At 44.8% G+C, this 21,594-nt stretch overlaps 1 protein-coding gene across 4 annotated transcripts in view; it reads right to left on the bottom strand.

Annotated features, from left to right (window-relative positions):
• Nucleotides 1-7,373: 7,373 nt before the first annotated feature.
• Nucleotides 7,374-21,594, bottom strand: part of iqsec2b (IQ motif and Sec7 domain ArfGEF 2b) — a 54,423-nt gene continuing 40,202 nt past the window's right edge. Inside the window, exons 1-14 of one of the 4 annotated variants that reach the window (XM_054745653.2) lie at nucleotides 17,911-18,483; nucleotides 17,464-17,758; nucleotides 17,005-17,322; nucleotides 15,821-16,878; nucleotides 12,897-13,058; nucleotides 12,597-12,719; nucleotides 12,360-12,526; nucleotides 12,130-12,269; nucleotides 11,915-12,040; nucleotides 11,735-11,834; nucleotides 11,475-11,636; nucleotides 11,106-11,300; nucleotides 10,880-10,929; nucleotides 7,374-10,611 (exon numbers count right to left, since the gene is read on the bottom strand). In XM_054745653.2, coding sequence (XP_054601628.1) covers nucleotides 9,268-10,611; nucleotides 10,880-10,929; nucleotides 11,106-11,300; nucleotides 11,475-11,636; nucleotides 11,735-11,834; nucleotides 11,915-12,040; nucleotides 12,130-12,269; nucleotides 12,360-12,526; nucleotides 12,597-12,719; nucleotides 12,897-13,058; nucleotides 15,821-16,878; nucleotides 17,005-17,322; nucleotides 17,464-17,758; nucleotides 17,911-17,957 — 4,287 coding nt within the window. In that variant the 5' untranslated portion in view covers nucleotides 17,958-18,483 and the 3' untranslated portion in view covers nucleotides 7,374-9,267. Of the gene's footprint in view, nucleotides 10,626-10,879; nucleotides 10,930-11,105; nucleotides 11,301-11,474; nucleotides 11,637-11,734; nucleotides 11,835-11,914; nucleotides 12,041-12,129; nucleotides 12,270-12,359; nucleotides 12,527-12,596; nucleotides 12,720-12,896; nucleotides 13,059-15,820; nucleotides 16,879-17,004; nucleotides 17,323-17,463; nucleotides 17,759-17,910; nucleotides 18,484-21,594 lie in introns of those variants that run through there. The other 3 variants (XM_015967253.3, XM_054745652.2, XM_015967257.3) reach the window with 3 other exon arrangements.

The raw sequence follows: 21,594 nt of genomic DNA, 5'->3' as shown, positions 1-21,594 counted from the left end.
TTTGTATTTATAATAATATTAATAAGAAAAAAAACACATTTCAAAAGTTGTCCGATTTTCATCAGTTGATTTGCCGCAGATTTGTCTTTATTTTTACTTTTGTCAGTTTCATGCAATTTCAGTGACAAATGCAGCAAAGATGTAAGAGCAGAACATTAACAAGCGCACAAAAACATGAGCGGAGGAGCTGAAACCTGCTTATTTGTAGAGAAGATGATTTTGAAACGTGAGCACAGTTTGAGTGGATTACAAATAGTTACCCTGTCGCTACGCAACGCTGCCCTCTGGTGGGAGAGATGGTCGTTGCGCTTTCAGAGTGAAGTTTTTATGGCTAAAATGCAAACTAGTGGGAAGGTTGTGGTGATGAGTGTTGACTTAAATCTCAGGATGATGCCGCCATGTTTCAGTATTTGCGGTCTGAGTCTGCTCTCTGATCATCATGGTCAGGACAAACACACTGGCTCCGGAGACTCCATACACCAGACTCTCCCACCAGATCCACGGTGCAATTCAACCTGACATCAGTCATCTTTATTTTCATTTGCATGAATGATCATGAGGAATCATCTGGACAAATGTGAAAGAAAAAGATCTATAAAGAAGGAAAATGGAAAATGTAGGAGAAAATGAGGATGAACTGCTTTGGTAAATGTTCACTGATGAGTTTTCGTGTTTGTGAAATTACAAGTGAGGTCACACACAAGCTGTGTTTTCATAAAACAGTGTTTCCATCTGAAAACAAGTCAGGGTTTTATTTTACCTTTATTTCTCAGTGTTGCAGTTGGATGCTCTTCTGCGCACCTCTAACAGGCTGCCAGACATTTGACATTATTTTCTAGTTATTGAATTAAATAATAATTATATGATGAACATTTTTCTAAAGCAAAGTTTTAATAAGTTATTAAATCAGACACATCAACAGGTGGTCATATAATAATCAGACTGTTACCAGTCAGTCATTATTACCTATATATATTATTTATTATATATAAATATGCAGTTTGTGACATCTGCAAACAATGAAAAAGAGTAGATCTGAACAGGCTTGAGTTTCATTAGGGGAGTTCCCCCTGGCAGCCATAGCTGAGAGACGATTCAGATCATCTGAGCCTGCAGCAAGCAGACTCTTAAAGCTGACTCTTGTTGCTGAAAATGACGTGTCAGCTCGAGTCCACGTGTTGGATTTAGTTCAGGGTTAATGTTTTGTCATTTTTCATCAGTTTTAAAAAAGATAATCACTATTTATTGTTTCCCTACGATTCTGCATGCAGCATTTGCTAATTTAGGCTATGCATCATAATTGTCTTATATTTTCAAACGTTTAAATTTATTTTATGTCTCGTCATGAATAATTGTTGCACCTCTTTGGATGCAGATTTCTTTTTATGTTGAAGCCTTTGTCTCACATTTATGGTTTGTATTTCTTCAGAATTGCCTCATTTTGGTAGTCTACAGTCTCCAGATAAGTCACACTGGGTTGTTTTATTACTGTTGATGATTTCTGGAATTGTGGGTTTTTTGCAAGGATACATTTGTTTTAGGAGTCAGATATAAGGTTAGTTTCTAAAAAAACACAAAAAACATGCATTAAGACTTATAAAGTAGGTAAACTGTGAATAAAGAGTTTCTTACCTCTTAATTGTTTAGATTTTGCAAGTAAACTGCACAATTAAACAACAAATAATAATAAAATAACCGCAATGTCATTAACTGTCCACATGATGGCGCCAAACCACCATCAACTGACCCACGGCCTTGACTAGAGCGTATTTCAAAACAAATCTTTATCTATTTAACAATAAACATTAGGTTAACAACAGAGATGAATTTGTGAAGCTAGCAGTAATGTGTATCAGAAAACAACAATAATGAACCTTTAACTATCTTTCTCTTTTTTCTTCCTTTCTTTCCTACCCTTCATCCTTTTTTCCGCTTCTCCATTCCCTCTTTTTTGTACTGGAATGTATATTTTACCCCTTTATTTTTTTGTCTGTAAATCTTGTAGGAAAACAAAGAATGCTGTCTAGAGGGTTTGAGAAGACTTGAGATTCTTGGTGTGATTTAAAGTTTATACGTGAATTTCGGCTCCGTTCAGGAAACCTCGACTGTCAACAAAGTAGGCAGACTTTCCATCTTCACGTCAGGGGTGGAGCTTCAGGGCAGCGAGCCCCTGGCCAGGGCTCAGGAGCCCCCCCGCCCCCCCTGCAATCAGGCAGATGAGAGGGAACGGCGCCTCTAAGGTCTAGTCCACACGTAGCCGGGTTTTTTTTAAAACGAATATCCGCCCCTCCAAAAACTTGCATCCACACCACCTCGTTAAAAAAAACTGTCCACACGTACCCGGATAAATACGTTGTTAAGGACATGCCAGACCTGTAGGCGGCAGTACTTCCCCCGTTCTTAACCTCGTCCTTCGTCTGTGGTCTTCCGCAAGGAGCAGTAATTCCTCTTGCAAACACAAACAAGCAAAAAGCGCTTGGACAATTGATAAAGCGAGCGCAGCTCTGAGGGCATCCATGCTGTCGGCTAGTGTAAACACAGGTCGCACACGTGATGTCAGCATTTTTTTGTCGCAGAAAGTGACGTTGCGGACCTTAAAACTCCGGTTTTGTCCGTCCACACGCAGACACCCAAAACGGAGAAAACGCAGATCTTCACTTTGGCCGGAGTTTTTAAAAAGATCCGTTTTCGTGTGAAAAAACTCCGTTTTCGTGTGGATGACAGGCCGAAACGTAGAAACATATCTACGTTTTGGCAGATCCCCGGCTACGTGTGGACAGGGCCTGACACAAACGATGGACAAGCACTTCCATAACTTGTGTTCAGAGAAAAATGAGCTTCGTTCTTAATAATTCCTCTCATGCATTTATTTAGGGTTTATGTAGGTTGCCCCAGTCCAGATCGAGTCATGGTTCCTAAAAACTTGCAACCGATTGACTTTAGTGATGTAGTAGGTAGGGTTAGGGTAGGCCAGGTTTGGATGGTGTTATCTCAGCGAGAATGCGCACGCAGCTTGGCAACAGAGAATGGCGTTGTGTCAGGCTGTATCAAGCTACGCTGCGGGGTTATCGCCGGCAAATCTTGAATGTTATATTATTAAACTCACTTTAACGAATGGCAACAGACTCCCGGATCCCTGTGGCATTACGGAATGGGTGGAAGATGTAGGTGCGTGGCCAGATATCCGGTGGCCCGATACATATACGTTTTTAGTGGAGAGGCCCAGTAAGTACACACGTGAGAAGCTATGGGCGTACAAATGGTTAGATGCATACAACTATGTTGTCTGTGGCCACGTACAGGAAGTAAAATATCACGACATAGACTCTGAGTTTTGCGTCTTGAAGGCAGAAGTCCTTCCTAGCCAAAGACAAGGACACAAGACTGCTACGTACGAGGCTTGGGTCATAGTAAACAAACCAGAGAACTACGTCTTCACAGCCAACTGTACCTGCATGGCAGGGTGAGTATAGCATAGGTTTCTTTATTTTTAGCATGCTCAGAGTACAATCGTGTTAATTTTAGAGAAACACAGTTTAAACTAATATGCAGTCCAACATTACCTGTCCATCTTTGCATGGGGGTTTGGACTTTGCTTTGTGTACGTAAACACAGAAGGCACAAAATCAGGACTCGAGGAGTCCAATGACACCTCGCCTGTAAATAAATAGACTGCTTAAAAGCAAACCAGCAAACGCAACTTACTTTATTTAATAGAACACACGTTAACCAGCTTTCTGGTGTAATCTTAGTACATAATTACCAGAGTCAAGGCCCGCGGGCCAGATGCGGCCCGCGGAGCATTTTTATGTGGCCCGCAAGATAAATATCAAAAATATATTAAAACTGGCCCGTTGGCCGATTTTACCGCAAAGACTTCAACTCCCATGATGCTTTGCGGCGTCAGCGCGGAGGCGACATGCCCCCTCCTTTGTGTTTTTTCCAGCGCCTGCTGCTGGGTGTCTGCAGCTCCGCTGTCTCGGACAAACTACACTCCTCTCACTCAGCGCCGAGTTCACTCAGCTGTTTTCTGACGTTGAAGCCCAGAAACGGAGATTCTAGCCGCTCAGTAACGTGTTCACGACTGAAAGAGAAAGTTTTCCAACTAACGTCCAGACAGAGCTGATATAACTCCAGCGAGCAGCGACACGCTCAAACCAGCATGACTCTGTGGTTGTGTTTCCTCCCCGACACACAACAACGTGGTCAAGCTGCTCAGACATGTTCATCAGCACAAACCTTTGTGAGCACCTGTTGTCATCTAATGTTGTCATTATTATGATGAAGATGAACAAAACAACAGGAGTCTCCTCCTCAGCTCAGATCAACCCCATGATGCAGGTATCTGGCTGGAACAGGTGAGCATCACAGTAAACCAGTGGAGCAAACTGAGCTTTAAATATGTTGGTTTTATGCTCTTTTTCTGCTCCAAAACATGAAAGTTAACAGGTGAAATGTTGCATTTTCATTTAAGAGAAAATGATATTTTTATTTTGTTGTTGGCCCGTGAGAAAAGATTTAACCTACAGTAAACAGGAAGTGGAAAGGCTGCAGATAGATGAATAGAATAGAAAATCCCTTTATTGTTCCTCAGTGGGGAAAGCTATACGTCACAGCAGCGATGACACGTATTACAGGAGAAAAAAGGAGAATAAAACATAAGAAAAATGAATAAACAAGAAAACATAAATCCTGAATAGATTTTAAAAATGCTGATTATACCACAAGTAATGAATACCACTGATGTGTTTTATTTAAAACTGACTTGCTCGTGTGTAATTTGGTTATTCCACATTCAGTGTTAATGCAGAAATATGTTTGTTTCCAAATTTAAAGGTTCAAAATTGCATATATGTTGATAAAGAAAATTTGCAAATTTGCCGTCAATTTTTCAACAAATATTAAGTTTGGCCCTCGACTCCGTCCCAGAGTTTCATTTCGGCCCCGTGTGAGTTTGAGTTTGACACCCCTGCCTTACCTGATATAAAATGGGCGCTACAAACTCGAGCATTTCGGATCGTGTTTTCCGTCCAGTTTTCATCAACCCTTTTGATGGCCTGCAGCCACAGACGCCTCCGATTTAGTTGAAATGGATGTGCTCCCTTCGGAATTCTGTAAAGTTTCAGTCCACTGCTTGAAGAGAAGCGATTCTGGCATCCGTACACGCAACAACCCGACATTTTTATGTGCTCAGAACTTCAAAACAAAGGGTTTAAAACGCTGTTTTAGTATCGAGTGTGATTGAGGAAGCCTTCATGCTCGTTGCCAGGCTGCGCGCGCAACTTTTGATGACGTAGGTAGTAAAAGGGTCTGTTTACTTGGAGGTGCTATGGGGGTGCAATCCAGGGGTAGCTATAGCGCCCCCCTGGCGCCGCCACTGAACAAGAGTCCCAAAAGCGTTTTGATATGGCAGTTTGGGAATCGAAGGTAAGACGTCTTGACTAATTATTAGGCACATATTTGCGCACTAAATGTGACAGGTTAGAGCACAGTCTCATGTTAGAGTTTTGTCATGAAAACATTGAGATACCTCACATGCTGAAGGCATCTAAGAAAAATAATTATTTTTGTCTTAAAATAAAGAATAATTTTAATCACAATTGAAACATACAATCCTAGAACAACCTTGTCCAATCAACATGTACGTCCTGTACTCACTGATTGGATAGAAATCCCTCCATCAAACGTGTGTGTGTGTGTGTGTGTGTGTGTGTGTGTGTGTGCGCACACACGAGCAAATTGTGAACTGGCGTGATTTTGCACTACTTAGATGTAGCCATCCCTACGCTGACAAAAATGTAACTAAGTAACTTTTACTTTGAGTACATTTTATTTACAATACTTTTTATGTTTACTTCAGGAAAAATTTAGGCAATTACTTTTACTTGTACTGGAGTAAAAAAATACCAAAGTATTGGTACTTGTACTTCAGTAGGAAATGTTAGTACTCTTTCCACCTCTAGGCCAAACACAAATGTACAAATGATGGATTGCTTTGCTGATGTGAGGGGGTGGTTGGCTGCAAACTGTCTAAAACTCAACGAGCAAAAGACGGAGTGGATTATTTTCGACCCTAGGAACCTATCCAGCGCCTCGTCAGTACCAAACCTACCAGGTCCTGACCCTAAACAGTGTGTCACCTGCCTTGGGGTGAAACTGCATTTTCAATGGTCCCTCAGATAAATGCAGTGGTGAAATCCTGCTTTTTTGATTATGCTGTCTTACACGACTGAAGCCCATTCTGAAGAGGACCCATTTAGAATTGTTTATTTACGCATTTGTCACCGTCTGGCTGGACTATGTGACTTCTCCGGTTAAGGCCCTGAACAGGCTGCAGCTAGTACAAAACGCTGCTGCAAGGTTCTTAACAGGCACCGACAGACAGAGCCATATCACCCCAGTCCTGGCGCACCTGCACTGGTTGCCAGTGACAGACAGAGCCATATCACCCCAGTTCTGGCGCACCTGCACTGGTTGCCAGTGACATTCAGGGTGCGACTCAAGATCCTTCTCTGTTTTTAAAGCACTGAATGGTCTTGCATCACCCCGTCTGTCTGAGCTGCTGATGCAAAATCTGCTCACTGAAATCAGCGGACTGCTTGCTACTCTGCACTCCAGCCGTGAAATAAGGGGCTACTCGGCCTTCGTGTTTGCTGCCCCCGTCCTCTGGACCATCTCAGTTCGTCAGTCATTATCCGTTGCTGTCTTCAAGTCACGACTGACGACCTATTTCTATGATTTGGCTTTTGGACAGTGACTCTATTTGAATGCTCTATTTCCACTTTTAATTAGTTTTTAGGTTGATTTTAATCGCTATTTATTGACTATTTTAGGTGATCCTGTGCAGCACTTTGGTCAGCTTGCATGCTGTGTTTAATTGTGCTATATCAAATAAAAAGGTATGTTATAGTAATAATTAAACAATATAAATAATTCTGACAAGGCTAAAATCGTATATTTTTAAATCTGACATGAGGTTTCAGTTTGGAGAGGGTCGTTGTTGGTTTGACTGACTTGTTTTTTTTCCACATAAATATCTGCAGTCAGATCTTTGTGCTTTGTGCCAGAGTAAAACGAGTATGTGTGTGTGTGTGTGTGAAAAAGTAAAAAGAACACAATTTGGTGTCACACTGAAGATTTTACAGTGTAAATGTAATAATTAAGTGTAAAAAGTAAGAATTTCATTTATTTATTGTGTAAATCAGCATCAATTTAGTGTCAGATAATTATTAATTACCGCTTCGTAAATGTAAAAACTCGGTATGATCCTAAATGTTTTTATTAGGCAAACGTGACATGAATGAACCCGTTTTCCTGACACAAAGTACACACACTCACACACACACACACACACACACACAAACACACACATCACCACTGCAAGGACACTTTAATTTATCAGAAGCAATAAATATTCACATCTCATTTCTCTATTCTTTCGGTACACATAATACACAGAAAATCTGAAATCATGATGAAAATAATATCAATAAGTGCACTGATACATATGCTTTTACATCGCTGTAGCCGCTCTCACACATCAGTATGAAACGATAAGAAAAGAAAGAAAAGAGGTGGACGTTCCTTTTGTCCCTGTCCATGTTGGTCTGTGCATATAGTGGCACTCACATGCACGCACCTGAATACAGGATGGGAGTGGTTCTTCCCATGATTAGAAGAAGCTTATGTATAATTTAATATGTACATTCATGTTTATACAGTACAATTTATTTAATAAGAGCAGATATATTCATGCAAGAAGAGTTAAAAGAACACGAGAAAAGAAAAGAATAGCCAAGGATAACGTTAACAATGATCACTCTCAACTCTCTCCATGCCTTTGTGAAATCTCTTTCATTAAATCCCAAATTTGCGGTCATTTTGGCCTTTTTGCTCAGCAGCTAATTCAGTCTTCATTTAGTCTCTTCTCTCTGTTCTCTCCTGGATCCAGATGTTTGAGGTTTTCTCCTGGTCGTCCACTACATCGGTGTTTAGTTTGAACTTTTAAAACTGCAGTAGCAAAAAAGGGTTAACACTTACACAAACATGAAATACGGTACGCATCCGAAGGCTATTTTACATTCTCGGTTCTTGTAATATTTTCTAATAAAAAAAGAAGCACTCAGCAAGATGCTGAGGCATCGTGAAATGTGAGGAGATATTTCTTCAAGGACGGGGAGGGTTAAGAGAAGGCCATTTCTGAATTAAGACATCACATGTGCAAAACCACAAAACCTCACGTGAAACCGTGCCTCGGCAAAAACGCAGAAAAGAGCCGCAACTATTAAATCTGACTGTTGGTCTTTTCAGAGCCAGGAGACTCAGATTCTAAAAATCTCTCATTTCAAGTTTTGTTGGCTGTGTTGTGTCTGATCTAAAAACCATAGAAGCACATTAGCGTCTGATCAAAAATAAAAATGGTTGTTTTTATTACTCCTGAATACTAATCATTAAGAAGCAAAAGAAAAACTATGGCACACTCCACACACCCTTCAGTGTGCATGGCAGACAGAGAATCATCATGTGCAAATACTTCCTATGACCAACATACAAACATCTGCTGATATCATTAATCACTGATCAAAACAAGTATTGGACAATATTAATAATACTCAGGTATAGCGGGTATTTTATAATATCAATAAAAACAGCAAAAGGCTTCAGAAACATTCAAAATGTGTTGTTTGTATCGTCGGTTTCCACTGGCCACACAGAGAGCACAGCCGCAAAAAGCTAGGTGACTCCTTTGCGTGTGCGAGAGGCCATTTGGGCAGCAGATTGTCAGAAAACGTGCACTGGTTCTAGCGAGAGCGAGATCACTGAGATTTCCTTTAAAAAAGAAGTTTGCCATGGCCAGAGACGTCACAAAGCCAAGTGGGATTATTGCAAATTCAAGGGACGTTTTTAAAAACCTTTGCAACTTTCTTCTGTTGGCTGGTTGGTGTCATTCTACAAACCCTCCATAAACCTGTAGACACATAAGCTCTCCATCAGCATGATCTGCACATGTAAATAGCTTTATACACACACACATCTAGTTTAAACAGTTCAAACTGAGGCAATATACTCAAATATTTAGTTTTCATTTAAATCATATGGCTATAGACTCTTTTGATTGTGTGTGGTAAAAGGTAGTGTGTGTTCATGAGATGTAGTGTGTGTGTTTCTGTACTGAGAATGCACATTCAATTCAAAAATACTTTATTAATCCCGGAGGGGAATTGATTGCCCACGCCGTTTGCCTCTAGCCGTGCTCGCCGCCTCCACCTACATATGTGGGAAGCGGAGGTGAAAGTAACAAAGGCGGAGCAGCCTGCGTTTCCTCTTGTCACCAGCGCTGCTGCTGTTACTTTCAGTCCTGGCGGACTTGCTTCTGGCCCGATATCTGCCCACCTCCTCACATCTGTCGTCTGCCCTCTGAACTCTGGAGCTCCATGTCCGGCTCACACCACGGTACTTATCCGGTTGATAGGCTTGGACTTGGAGCTGCCCCCTGTACCTGTCGCTCCGACTCCACCCGTCACCGGCGGCCCCTGCTGAGGCTGCGCGGGGTGCTGGGGGGGGTGAGGGGAGAGAGGTGTAAGAGGGGTAAGGGGGGACGAAGGGGGGGGTAAAGGGGAGTGTGGTGGGGGAGGGGGGATAGAGGAGAGAGGAGGGTACTGGGGCAGATACGGGGCGGCGGGCGCTGCGTGATGTGCATTGACGGAGGCCGACGGCAGGTTGTGGGGCAGTGTGCCGAATATAAAGTGTGTTTGATGAGTAGAATGGCTGGTTGGGTGTGGTGTTTGGGCATGCCTGGGGTGGGTTTGGGAGTGTGCGTGGGGGTGGGACAGAGACAGGGTAAGTGGGAGTTTTGTACCAGGGCCGCTGCCCCCTCTGGCAGAGTGTGTAAGCTGCCCGTGGTAGAGGGCAAACTGTGGGCTCTGGGAATGTTGGGAGAGAGGAGAAAGGGGTGGGGGACATCCTACCACCATGTTGGTGTATCGACCCTGGAGGCCATGCTGGGAAAGCTGGGAGAGATGGGCCAGCTGCGGGTGCTGGGCGTGAAGTGGACCGAGCGGCAGACGACAGGGTAGTGGGCCTCTCTGTGAAGTATGAGGGGGCAGGCCTTGTAAAGGTGGAGGGACGGCTTGGACGTGGAAGCGATGGTGATGGTAGTAAGGTGGTGGGGGCTGTACGGTGCCCACGTGACAGTACTGTGCGTGTAGTGCCTGGATCTTGGAAGCCCCCCCATCCAGCTGGCATAGAGATGAAGGGGAGTGAGGAGGGGGTCCTCCCGTAGTCGGTGGGGGTACAGGTGCGGGGTAGGGTGGCCCCGGTGGTATAAGGGGCCCTGGTGGTTTGGCGCGTTTGCTGCCGAATAGCGAGCCCAGGAAGGAGACGCTGTTGTTGCTGCTGTTGCTCCCCCCAGGTCCGCTCCCCGCTCCTGCTCTCTCGGCACTGCTGGCGACTCCCCCAACTCCTGTCCCAGCAGTGGTATGTTGCTGCCCCGGCCCACCCCCCACCCCCGTCCCGGGGCTCAGGATGGGGCGTTGAGGCCGGAAATCTTCTGTTCCATAGCAGCCAGGGAGAACGCCTGGCATTGGGTAGCGCTGGTGAGGCTGAGGGCTGCTAATGATGGAGCCCTAGGAACATAAAATCTCATCAGGTCTTACAAAAACCATGAAAGAACAGAACCACATGGTTCTACTACCATCATCACCCAACGCATGCGGGGGTAAAACACACGAACATGCAGAGAGTGTCAGAGCAAGACACAAACCCACGCAAGTATAGATAGTGGACATCGAGATCGTTGGCACACGGAGCATGCTCAGGATAATGGGACACCAGCGAGGGGAAATGCAAGTATGCTGTTGGAAGTCTTTTATAGACTTACTTCCATAGTACTGTCCAGGGAACCGACACTGTTCCTGCGACCACGCTTCCCTGCACCCCGCCAGGAAGAATCAGGTTAGCAAAATGTGAAAGATACAAGAGAGAGGCCCTACAAGCTGTGACTAAACGGCAGCAGGAAAGAGAAACAAGGTATAGCAACAGAAACACGGCACAAGATACCCAGAGTCACACCAGCCCACAGTAATGAAATGGCACGGGGCCCTTACCTGTGTCCGACAGGTCCCTGAGAGATGAGCTGAGCGCTGTGCGTTTGAGACCCTCACCCACGGAGCAGTTGTCATCAAAACTCGTCCTTCCCAAGGTGCCGTTCACAACATCGCTCTTCACACCTACACCTCCTCCAACCACACTTCCTGCTAGCAAGCTGGGCCGCATCACACCTTTCTGCTTCTCCAACTCCGCTGTATTTTCACACAAGAGGACACGGGGGAATTTCAAGTGACGGGGAGACGTAACAGAACAGAACAAGCTGGAAAGCAACCCTTGAGAAGGTTTCCTTTTCTAACGCCAAGGGCCGTAACTGTATGTGGTCATAAATATAATTCCTGTTCATGAACTGCAGAGGGCACACTTACATTCAACTCTGTATTTCTCCATCTCTTGCACTTCAGCAATACTCTCCCTGAGGTCGCTAACAAAGCGGGTGCGGTCTTGCTGACTGGGCGCCATAAAGACGATAAGAACCTTCCTCTCTCCGCCCAGGCTGGCTGAGGTCAGGCGAATGCCATGAGGGTAGTCTAGGCAGAGAACAAGGAGAAATAAATATTCTGTAGCATCAAATAAGGTCATGAAGAACAACTGAGAGATGCAATGACAATAAAAACAACTTTCTTACATGAGTTCTGGAACATGTGGACCTGCATGTCAACCAAAGGGAACGATTGTCTGAAACTATAAGTCACAGAGGTTTTCTTCTTCTGGAAGATTTTGGTGACCTAGTGCACAGCGTGAAACGAAGGTTTTTACAGGGACTCCACTGACTGCATTTGAACCAAAGCCCATGGGTCAGCCTTACCACCAGCAGGTCATTGAAGAGAAAGACCTCTCGTTGGTGTACTCCGGTCCGCTGAGGTCTGTTGGGGTCGGGAACCTCGTAGAGCTGGCAGCAACACACCAGCCTTCGATGGGGAAGAGACAGCACCTAGAAGGTCAAAGGTCAAACACAGAGATACACCATAAATATACAGTTTTTTGTTTAAATAACACATTAAAGTTCACTATGAACCTTACAGGCTTCTTGCCTACAATGACCCTCTCCACTGCCTGCACTTGAGAGACGTGGTCATCATTGGTGCGCAACTCCCATTTCTGTATTCGCTGGTAGATCCCAACCAACAGGTCTCTGGGTATCTCCTGACCATTGTCTACACCTTGGATGGAACCAAGGACATTTGAAGTTGAAGTAAAAGTAACGGCAGAGTAAATATTTCCTAAAAAGGGACGTTTGTGTCCAACAGCACCTCTCAAGTTCTTGATGAAATCATCCAGCTTCATCTTCCTCTCGGCTTTGATGTTGGGACTGTACATATCTGTGTTGAGGAGGATTATGGCAAAGGCCAAGATGAAGATGGTGTCCGGGTTCTGGAACTGCCGAACCAGGGTGGGATTACACACACAATACCTTTGACTAAAGAGACAACCAGCATATTAATAGGTTTAATCCGGACTCACAGATTTTCAGATTTTCATCTACAAACCTGAACGCCTCGATGAGCCGCTCCACTTTCTGGGCCTCTCCCTGAACTTTGATTTGGGCCTGAAATTTCCTCAGAGCGTCGTCAAGGTCCATGCCTGAGAAGTCCATCTCATCCACAACACAACTGGAAAACACACAAGTCACAGCTGAACACATTTGGAAAATAAACCACTAACTCAGAAGCATGGTTACAGTACGTCTGCTTATGGAGCAAAATGATTAATCTAGCTTCTAATCAGACTCAGGAACAAAAAGTATGCAATGAATTTATGTCATTTCAGTTTCCGGTTCATTTACTCACTCTAAAACATCTTTGTTGAATTGTTTCTGTCGGTTTCCCAGAAACTCTCCAATCATCTGCCTGCTGAGGCCTTTTCTCTCCAGGAGGAAGCGAGCAATCCCGACAGGAGTGTCTGATACAAACCCTCTTTCTATCAGGTACTGGATGCCTTTCTCTGGTTTTCTGCAGTTTACATAAAAAAATAACGTGAGCTTCATCATTGGGCCTGTATAAACATCTGAGACGTTCATGCTTGGGTTTGTAGTACTCAAGGACATTGGTTAGTCTTTCAACGTGCCGGGGACAATATCCAATGGTTTGTGGATGTCGGGGACATTAATTATTTATAGATAAGTAGGGATGTCCTGATACAACTTTTTCACTTCTGATATGATACCGATATTGCAGCCTTCAGCATTGACCGATACTGATATCAATCCGATACGATATCAGCACAAATCATACAGACTTTTATCTATTTCGTAGTGTGGAATGTATGAAAGACTTGATCACGTGATATTACTCAGTCGGAGAACAAGCACCATTGAAAAAAAAAGACAATTTCTTTTGACCGTTGGTTGCAAAAATGTGAGCCTTAACTCGTTCGCTGCCAGCGTTTCACCGTTTTTACTGTTGTTTTAAGAGTGACAGAACGTTGCGCGCTAGGATGATGTCGACACCAAAACTACCAAAACAAGGAGGAGACTCACCTCTTACATCAGGAAGAATCCGCGCGTTTCGAGCGTTATCCGTTCTTTCATGATCCGTTGTTGAATTGTGATCGGCAGAAGCTTTTCCGGTTCGCGCCTCACTTTTTTTTACAGCAGCGGCCCAAAACGATCTCCTAACACATGGATGTTCTGCTTCCTGATCACATGATGTGTGACGTACGCGGATGAAGATCGGCTTTAGAGCGGAGATGTTTGTTCTCACGGTGCGGGGGCTCGTCCGACGCCCAAACAGTAAAAACATGCGAATGACAACTTTAGTCGTCATTGGCGGTGAATGAGAACGGATTGCTTATATCGGAGATTTTTGATGCGGTCCAAAATAATCCGATACAGTGCGTTTGGGCTGACATTGAATTACCTCCGATATCGAAATCGGAACGGGACATTCCTATAAATAAGTAGTCATCCGTTTGCTTACAGACAGGTGTTGACATTTATATAATATTTTCAAACAATTCAAGTAGTCAATGTTGCTTTTAAGCTGACATTATTTTGAGCACGTCTGCAGACAGACTGCCAGTGTTGGGCAAGTTACTTCAAAACTGTAATGCATTATTTATTACTTGTTACCCTCATTTTAAAGTAATTCATTACATTACAATATTACTGATTTTAAAATGTAAGGCATTACACTACTTTAGCATTACTTGAAGTTACTTTCACCAATACAACTTCAGCATGAATCTGGTCATGTGACGCTCAGTGAGCTCATGACATATATGTGGAAGGTGATGTGGTGTCTGAGCTAGGGTTGCTGTTAAAAACAGTCAGATATAATAACAGTGCTTTAAAATGATTGTTTATTAAATAAAAGCAACAACAATCTGTACTCTCAGCACGCTGCCATCTTATATTAACTGAGCAGGGAGTGAGGTGGTGGGGGCTCCAAGCCTATATTTGCCTTGGTCCCCAAATGCCTTGATACGGCCCTGGATGTGGGACTGACTTCTGGGGAGATCTGATTCTATCACATGTATAAATATTAAATGTTTATATATTATTGCTTTTCACTGGTAAACATGTGTATTGGGGATAAATCTACCTACTTTTTTCTTTTTTTCTTGATTTTATGTGAATAATTTCCGGCCCTTTCTCTCTCTATTCTTCCTGCATGCTGCATGTTTTCTCCGTCTTCCAGAAAAACTGTTTCCTAGACTTCCTACTTTCTAACGATCAGCCAAAGGGATCTTCACATGCGCGGCGCTCCAGCAGTAATGAGTTGAAATCACCGGGGCACAGATTATTAACTCAGCTGAGGCAAAGCACGTCAGGAAAGCACAAAATACCAGAGAATATGCGCCGATATGAACGATCGCAGGTGAATTATTTGGTTTTAGTGGAGCGATTTTGTGAATGTTACAGCGGCCGCGTGCAGGACGCAGCTGAGCCGTTACCGCGGCGTCCTCTCTGCCCGCAAAGCTGAGTCCATAAATGACGTCATATATGCAGATACTGGATCTTTCTTCGGGTTTCCCGCAATTTGAATTTTTAAGGAACACATCTTGATTCTGGGTTTAAAAATGCATTGTAATTACCGCGTTACTGACAATTGTACAGAGTAAATATTACCATTTTCTTTCCCTGTAATGCCTTACATTACCACATTACAGCAAAAAGCAATGCATTACAGTAATTAATTACTTTTGTACTGCGTTACTCCCAACACTGCAGACTGCCAGCTTGTTAATCCAACATTAATCCATTCAAGATCCTGCTAATCAGGGCCCCTTTTCAGCAGAAAAACCATCTGAAACGTGTCCATCCCCCCCTTTACAAACGGAGCGCTGACCTCTCTGAGCAAAGGAATGATTTGTGAGCTGCGGGCCACTTTTCTCTTGCTAACCATTGTTGCTGAAATCTGTTCACAGCGAACAGTTTAGCCAACGGACTGGTGTTGCGATTCGGTACACAGTGATGACACCGGATTGAACAGATTTCCCAGCATGCAACCCTCTTTCTAGTTTTCTGTTCACAGTAGAATGATTGTGTGTTAAATAAAAACTGGCAGCAGTTTTAAAGTTGGCAGTGAGCCAAAGAAACCGTGACTGTGTGAGAAGAGTTGTGAGTAGTTGTGAATAGTGAATTTGTGCTGGGAGCAAAACTAGATCTGGCAAGAAAATCGGCTTCAGGTTTCTAAAAGTGGTGGGGACATTACGTGTCAACTATAAATATTACTGGGGACATGTCCCCGGCAATGATAGGACTACAGCTCACTTGTTGAAGAGGTTGAGACCGATGCGGTACTGGCGTCTCTGCACCACATCGCTGTTGAAGGGTGGAGAGTCCCAGCTGTGGCGGCTCTCCCTCTGGTACGTCTGTTTCCCCAGAGGAGGCAGCGGTTCCTGCAGGCTGTCCTGAGATGAAGAGCCCGAGCTGCAGTTGACTGTCTCGTTGGAGTTGGTTGTGGAGTTGAGCGAGTCGTTGTCTCCGTCAGAGCAGCACGGCTGCTCCAGACCTCCTGGAGGCAGAGCGGTGGAGGAGGAGGAGGACAGGGGGGTAGTGGGAGGCTGCTGTGGGGAGGAGGAGGATGAAGGCGTGTCAGGGTACTGGTGGTGGTGGATGGGGTGGTGGTGATGGTGGTGGTGGGCTGCCACCTGGTGCGGGATGTGTGTAGGTATGGGTCTTCCCGTTGGCCTGGTCTGACCCTGAGCAGCGGCTGTGGAGGGGGAGTGGGTGCCTGAGTTGGGGGAGTGTTTGAGGGTTCCCTGAGGCGAGCTTGAGCTTACTCCAGGTTCCTGCTCATAGACCAACTGCCTGCTCAGGGAACCCCGATCTGAACGATCACTCATGTCCACTGAGCTGTCACTAGGTGGCTCGATAGTGAGAAGGGGCAGGTGAGCTCCCCTCAGACGGTAGTCTCTGCACTCTGTGCATGGCGTGCTGCGCCGACTGTTACTGCTACCTCCTCCCTCTGTGTCCCTGCTGTCCTCGCGCCCTCCAACACCACCACCGGGCCCCCAGTACTCAGTATCTGTGCTGCTGGGGGCCCGGTCAAGGGACAGCGGAGAGGAGGGCATCCCATCATCCATGTAAAGGGTGACGTCACTGTAAGAGGTGGCTGTACTGTCACCGTGCATACTCAGCCCTCCTCCGACTCCCCGACCTCTTTCTCCCAAACCTCTTTGGGAGGAGGACGGGTTGCTGCTGCTGCTCCACATGCACTCCCCAAAGTCTTCGCTGATCCCTCCACCCTCCCTGCTGCCCTCCTGGGAGTCATCGCGACCGGCGCGGCAGGTGAGGGCATCGTCGATGGAGTCGGCGAGGGACTTGACCTGCAGACAGAGCATCAGACATGTATTTACGTATCTGAAGATCACATTCAGTGTGAGCGACAGGGTTTTAGGGGTTCTGCGATGGCATTTGGGAAGTGTAGCTTTTTAAACCAGCGTCAGTTGTACCTGTTTGGAGAAGGAGTCCTCCAGGTGGGTGTAGTCTGCTGGGCGGTCTGGATCAGGGGAATGAGGAGGACCTATAGCAACACTGTGGGTGAAGTTGGTTTGTGTCTGGGCCTGCTGCTGGGGCTGCCGCTCATCAAAAGAATACTGCAGCCTCATATTGGAAAGGATGATGCGACGCGTCATACGACTCTCTGAGGCCGAGCTCCGGAGACGCTCAAAGTTTTTATTCATGCGGTACTGTCTGAAGGCGGTCTGAATGGTCTTTGCTGCCCGACGACTTACAAAGGAGCCTCCGTACTTCCTCTCCAACATCTCCACCTAGCAAAGTTGAGGAAACACACACCCAGCAAATTGGCTTGTTAGTGCACGCCTCTTTACTCATCACCAGGTTTGCTTTACCTCTAAACAGCAAAGAGGACAACAAACCGCTACTCTAATCCTGTGACGTCCTTCTGTTACCTTTTTATCCTGCAGGTCTGTGGAGAGTTCATAGCTGTCAGACAGGCCCTTGCACCTCTTGTTCTCCTCCTCTTCTTGCTTCCGAAGGGCTAAGCTCGCTGGTTGGTGGCGCGTTCGCAGCACCCAGGCCAGGCTGGCCGGGCTGGAGACCACCACGCTCGACGGGCCCCTGGAGGTGGAGGGGGCCGCGCTGCTGCTGTCACTGAAACGCTCTGAGCCGTGAAGGTAAGGCGTCTGACTGAATGAGCCGTCTTTGTGGGCGCCTGGCTCTGGACACTGGGCTTCCCCTTCCACACTGCAGGAAAAAGAAGCAGAAATAACTAATGAGTCACGTAAAGCTCGACTAAGTTTTATACTAAACGTCCTGACACGCACCACAGAGAATGAATGGACGCATTTAGAAAACGATGCAAAACAGTAATTCAGAATAACTGAAATTGGACTTACTTGTAAAATTTAGAGCGTACGACTAACCACTTCTTACTGGATCTCATGTTGAGCTCCTATCGGTGGGTTTATCTTGTTGTAACTCGCAACATTCCTTCTCTACGTGGTTGAAAACCCCAGAGACACAAGAGTGCCTGCCATGCATCTACGTTGTTTGAAGAGTCCAGGGATAGTTAATGTGTTAACTTGGTTGTCACGCTGTCCTCGTCAGTCAAGCGGCGCAGCAGAAAAGCGTGAAACGTCAGCTCCTACATAAACAGACTGCTCCACCAGCAACAATAGGAACAACCAGGTTAAGCCACGTATCCATTAAAACGTCCTCCAAGACTCTCCCCAAACCACAAACCAGACACAATCGTGAGCTGCCAGAGACCAAACGTAGCTACAAAGGAAACATCACTAAACTCATCAGGAACCAAAAGTTCCTACTGCATCCTGCCACGACTTTCCAACCAGAAAATCCACCCAGCTCAGTCACTGAGTGTGTGTGTGTGTGTGTGTGTGTGTGTGTGTGTGTGTGTTTGTGTGTGTGTGTGTGTGTGTGTGTGTGTGTGTGTGTGTGTGTGTGTGTGTGTGTGTGTTTGGGGAAACGGTCACGTGTTCCTGCCCACACTTACATTTCCTCCCTGCTTTAGGCCACGCCCCTTTCTGTCAGCTGTGTCCTGTCCCACAAAAAGGCCGAGCAGGAATGTGCATTACGCTCAACACACAAAGGAGGCTAATCATAACAGGAACACGTTTATAAAACAATCCCCTCTGTAAGCCGAACGTTTCTGAGTCTGATCCACAGTCCTGCCTCCTCCCTGAGCTGTAAGGACTTCCTGTGCTGGAGTTCAGTTAGTAAAAGCAAGAGAAGAAGGAAAGGGTTTGCATTCAACAAGGAAATCGTTTAATTTGTCTAAAACAGAGGCGATACTGATAAAGTACCCAGCAATCACTTCTTCTACACAAAGACTTGAAATCTTTGGAGCGAGCTGAGGGGGATTTGTGGTGCAGCGCTGCGGCGGCCTTTGGCGGGACATCCTGCGCCTTTAAGCAACTCATGACTTAGCTAAATTCTTGTTGAGTCGAGCTACAACCCCTCAAGACAGTGCCGTCACGTTACACGACGCAAGGATCGTTGAGAGAGCTTGCAATGAATGCTTCAGATCCAACCTGGGGTCACTTTTTACTCCAGCTTACATTTATGACGAATGCGTTGCATCGACTGTGAAACGCTGCTTTCTGGAGCCTCAAACCTTCTGCTGCAGCTTTTAGATGAAACCCTTGAAAAATGTCTCATATGTACATTATTTTTGTATCTGTTAGAGCAGGGGTGTCAAACTCATTTTAGCTCAGGGGCCACATTGAGGGAAATCTGGTCCCAAGTGGGCCGGACCGGTAAATTAAAAAAAAAAAACTTCAGATTGTTTTCTATGTTTTAATACAATCAATATGAAACAAGGCTGGAGCCTGAGGACAGTGTAGTACAAGTACAACACCTGAAGTGTACTTGAAAATTTGAAAAAAATAAAATAAATCAATCAATAAAAAAAAACATTCCTTAGTGATTCAAAGAGCTTACAGATCACATGGCTACATCAGTTTCATGCAGCACTTAAAGTATATTTGACTCATTCTACTTAACATCTTTTAGCTTCACCAGCACATCAACATCAGGAGTCACATCCTGAGTGGCGGCCATCTTCAGGATGTGATTCAAGTTCTTGTGTGAGCCTTGAGCGCAGCTTTGTTTTATTTATACTCATTACAGAGAAAACTTGCTCACAAAGATACGTTTATTTTCACTCTACATTTTAAAGTATGAAAATAAAGTTTACACAACCATCTCACGGGCCGGACTTAACCCGCTTGCGGGCCGGATTCGGCCCGCGGGTCGCATCTTTGACACCCCTGTGATAGTGTTTTTCATTTAGAATGATTTCTATTCAGATTTCATTCTCTAGAACGAGTTTTGCTCCTTCAGTTCTTATTTTACGACGAATCTCAAGAGACTTTGTAGGAATGAAAATAAAAGTTTTTGTGAGATTCAATGTTTCAACGGATTTTACAAAAGCTCATCCGTTTTTATATTAATCTCCAATGCTCATTGCAGGGCTCTTTACTGATCATTGTTTTTGGGAGGTGCAAGCTGCTTTGGTTTGTAGTGGGAAGGAATGCCCTGTAAGTCATATTCAGGGGGAAAAAAAGCTCCGGTGCGCCTGTTTGAGGACAGATAATTCAGCTGGAGGAAAGAGTGGCAGAACACGGCAGGATTTGGAGTCTTGTTTCTTATTACTTATATCTCCTTGTGGTGGAGTTGCTAATGCTAACAGTTAGCTTCTACTAGCAGAGATGTTCTCTGGTGTTTTCCGGACGCTAAACCAACAGCCCTTCCCGTCGTGAGCCAAGATCTCAAAATGGACAAATCTGTCCCTCATTCTTCTCCACCTCTAAACCAATGTTTCCAAGAAGACAAAGTTTGCCACGTATCTTCGTACTCCTTCAGTCACAGGCGTACAGGAGGATCTTTGTTGACATCTTTTTTCATCTTTGTGCGCATGCGCAAGTGGCTGGGTGGCAAAAACAAGCTGCTATCAATACGCGGCGTAAACTTTTAAGAGAGTTTACGAACAAAATCCCTGATATATAAAAACTTCAACGTCTGAACACAAGAGGTGGTTCAGAGAGAAGTAGAAAATCTGTACTGAAGAGAAAATGAACCCTTTGATGCATGAATTATGAAATCTTCAACCATAATTTTTTTTAACAATTTTTTTCATTCATCTTTAGGTGTGAACGAAACAAATTTCATATTTACATATTTTTTGTAAAATGTAATTTACAAATAATTGATTACATGTCCACCTCAGGGGACAGCGTGCAATCTGAACATGAAATATGTTGGCTTGACTTACTGAAGTACAAATGGAGGAGGTTCAAATGCAATAAAGTCTTCAACAGCTGTGCTTAATAGCAAAAATAAATAAATAACAATTTTAAGTACCAGTCCACTGTAGTGACCGTTATGCATCAAAGGTTTAAAGGTATTAAAAGCCAGAGTGAGCTCTGGGATGACAGGAAACATCGGTCCGATTCGCCGGTGTTTTTCCACAAATCTGCCGGGAGACATTTATTCCTATTTAAAAGATAGCCCTGGACCCTTCACTTATGACAAATGAACGACTTTCAAATGTCCAGAGGCCTATGATTATTTTTTAAGGAAATTTGAGCCGATCTCTTCTGACAACAGAACGCCGTGGTCATGCTAATTGCCTCTTTCCACTCAACTGAGAACTGAATCACAGTCTGGTGAAGCCGACAGGACCACAGAAACCACCTGGGCCCTCATACAAACAGATCTGTGTGGGTTTCACGAGCAGGAACTCATGTGTGGTGTTTACCAATCTGTACTTGTGGAAGTGTTGCTAAATATAAGAGCAGCTCTGACCATGAGTAGGAACAGCATCTGGTGGTAGAACGGGGGAGCTGCGGTACTGAAGGTCTCAGTCATCTGCACATGTTCCTCATCCATGAATTATTGTATACAATAAATAATTATGTCGGTGGAAAAACGGCTTATTTGCATAATTGTTGCTGAAACCAGCATGTGACCGACAGGAATCTGACATTATAGAATGGCTATTCCCCCCATGAGTGGTGAGCCTATGGGAAGGATGACCCACGTCTCCTCTTCAGGCTGTG

Source organism: Nothobranchius furzeri, chromosome 15 (assembly GCF_043380555.1).
Source record: "Nothobranchius furzeri strain GRZ-AD chromosome 15, NfurGRZ-RIMD1, whole genome shotgun sequence".
Taxonomy (NCBI): Eukaryota; Metazoa; Chordata; class Actinopteri; order Cyprinodontiformes; family Nothobranchiidae; genus Nothobranchius; species Nothobranchius furzeri.
The sequence above is the reverse complement of the archived record's forward strand: the minus strand, read 5'-3'. Positions and strand labels throughout refer to the sequence as shown.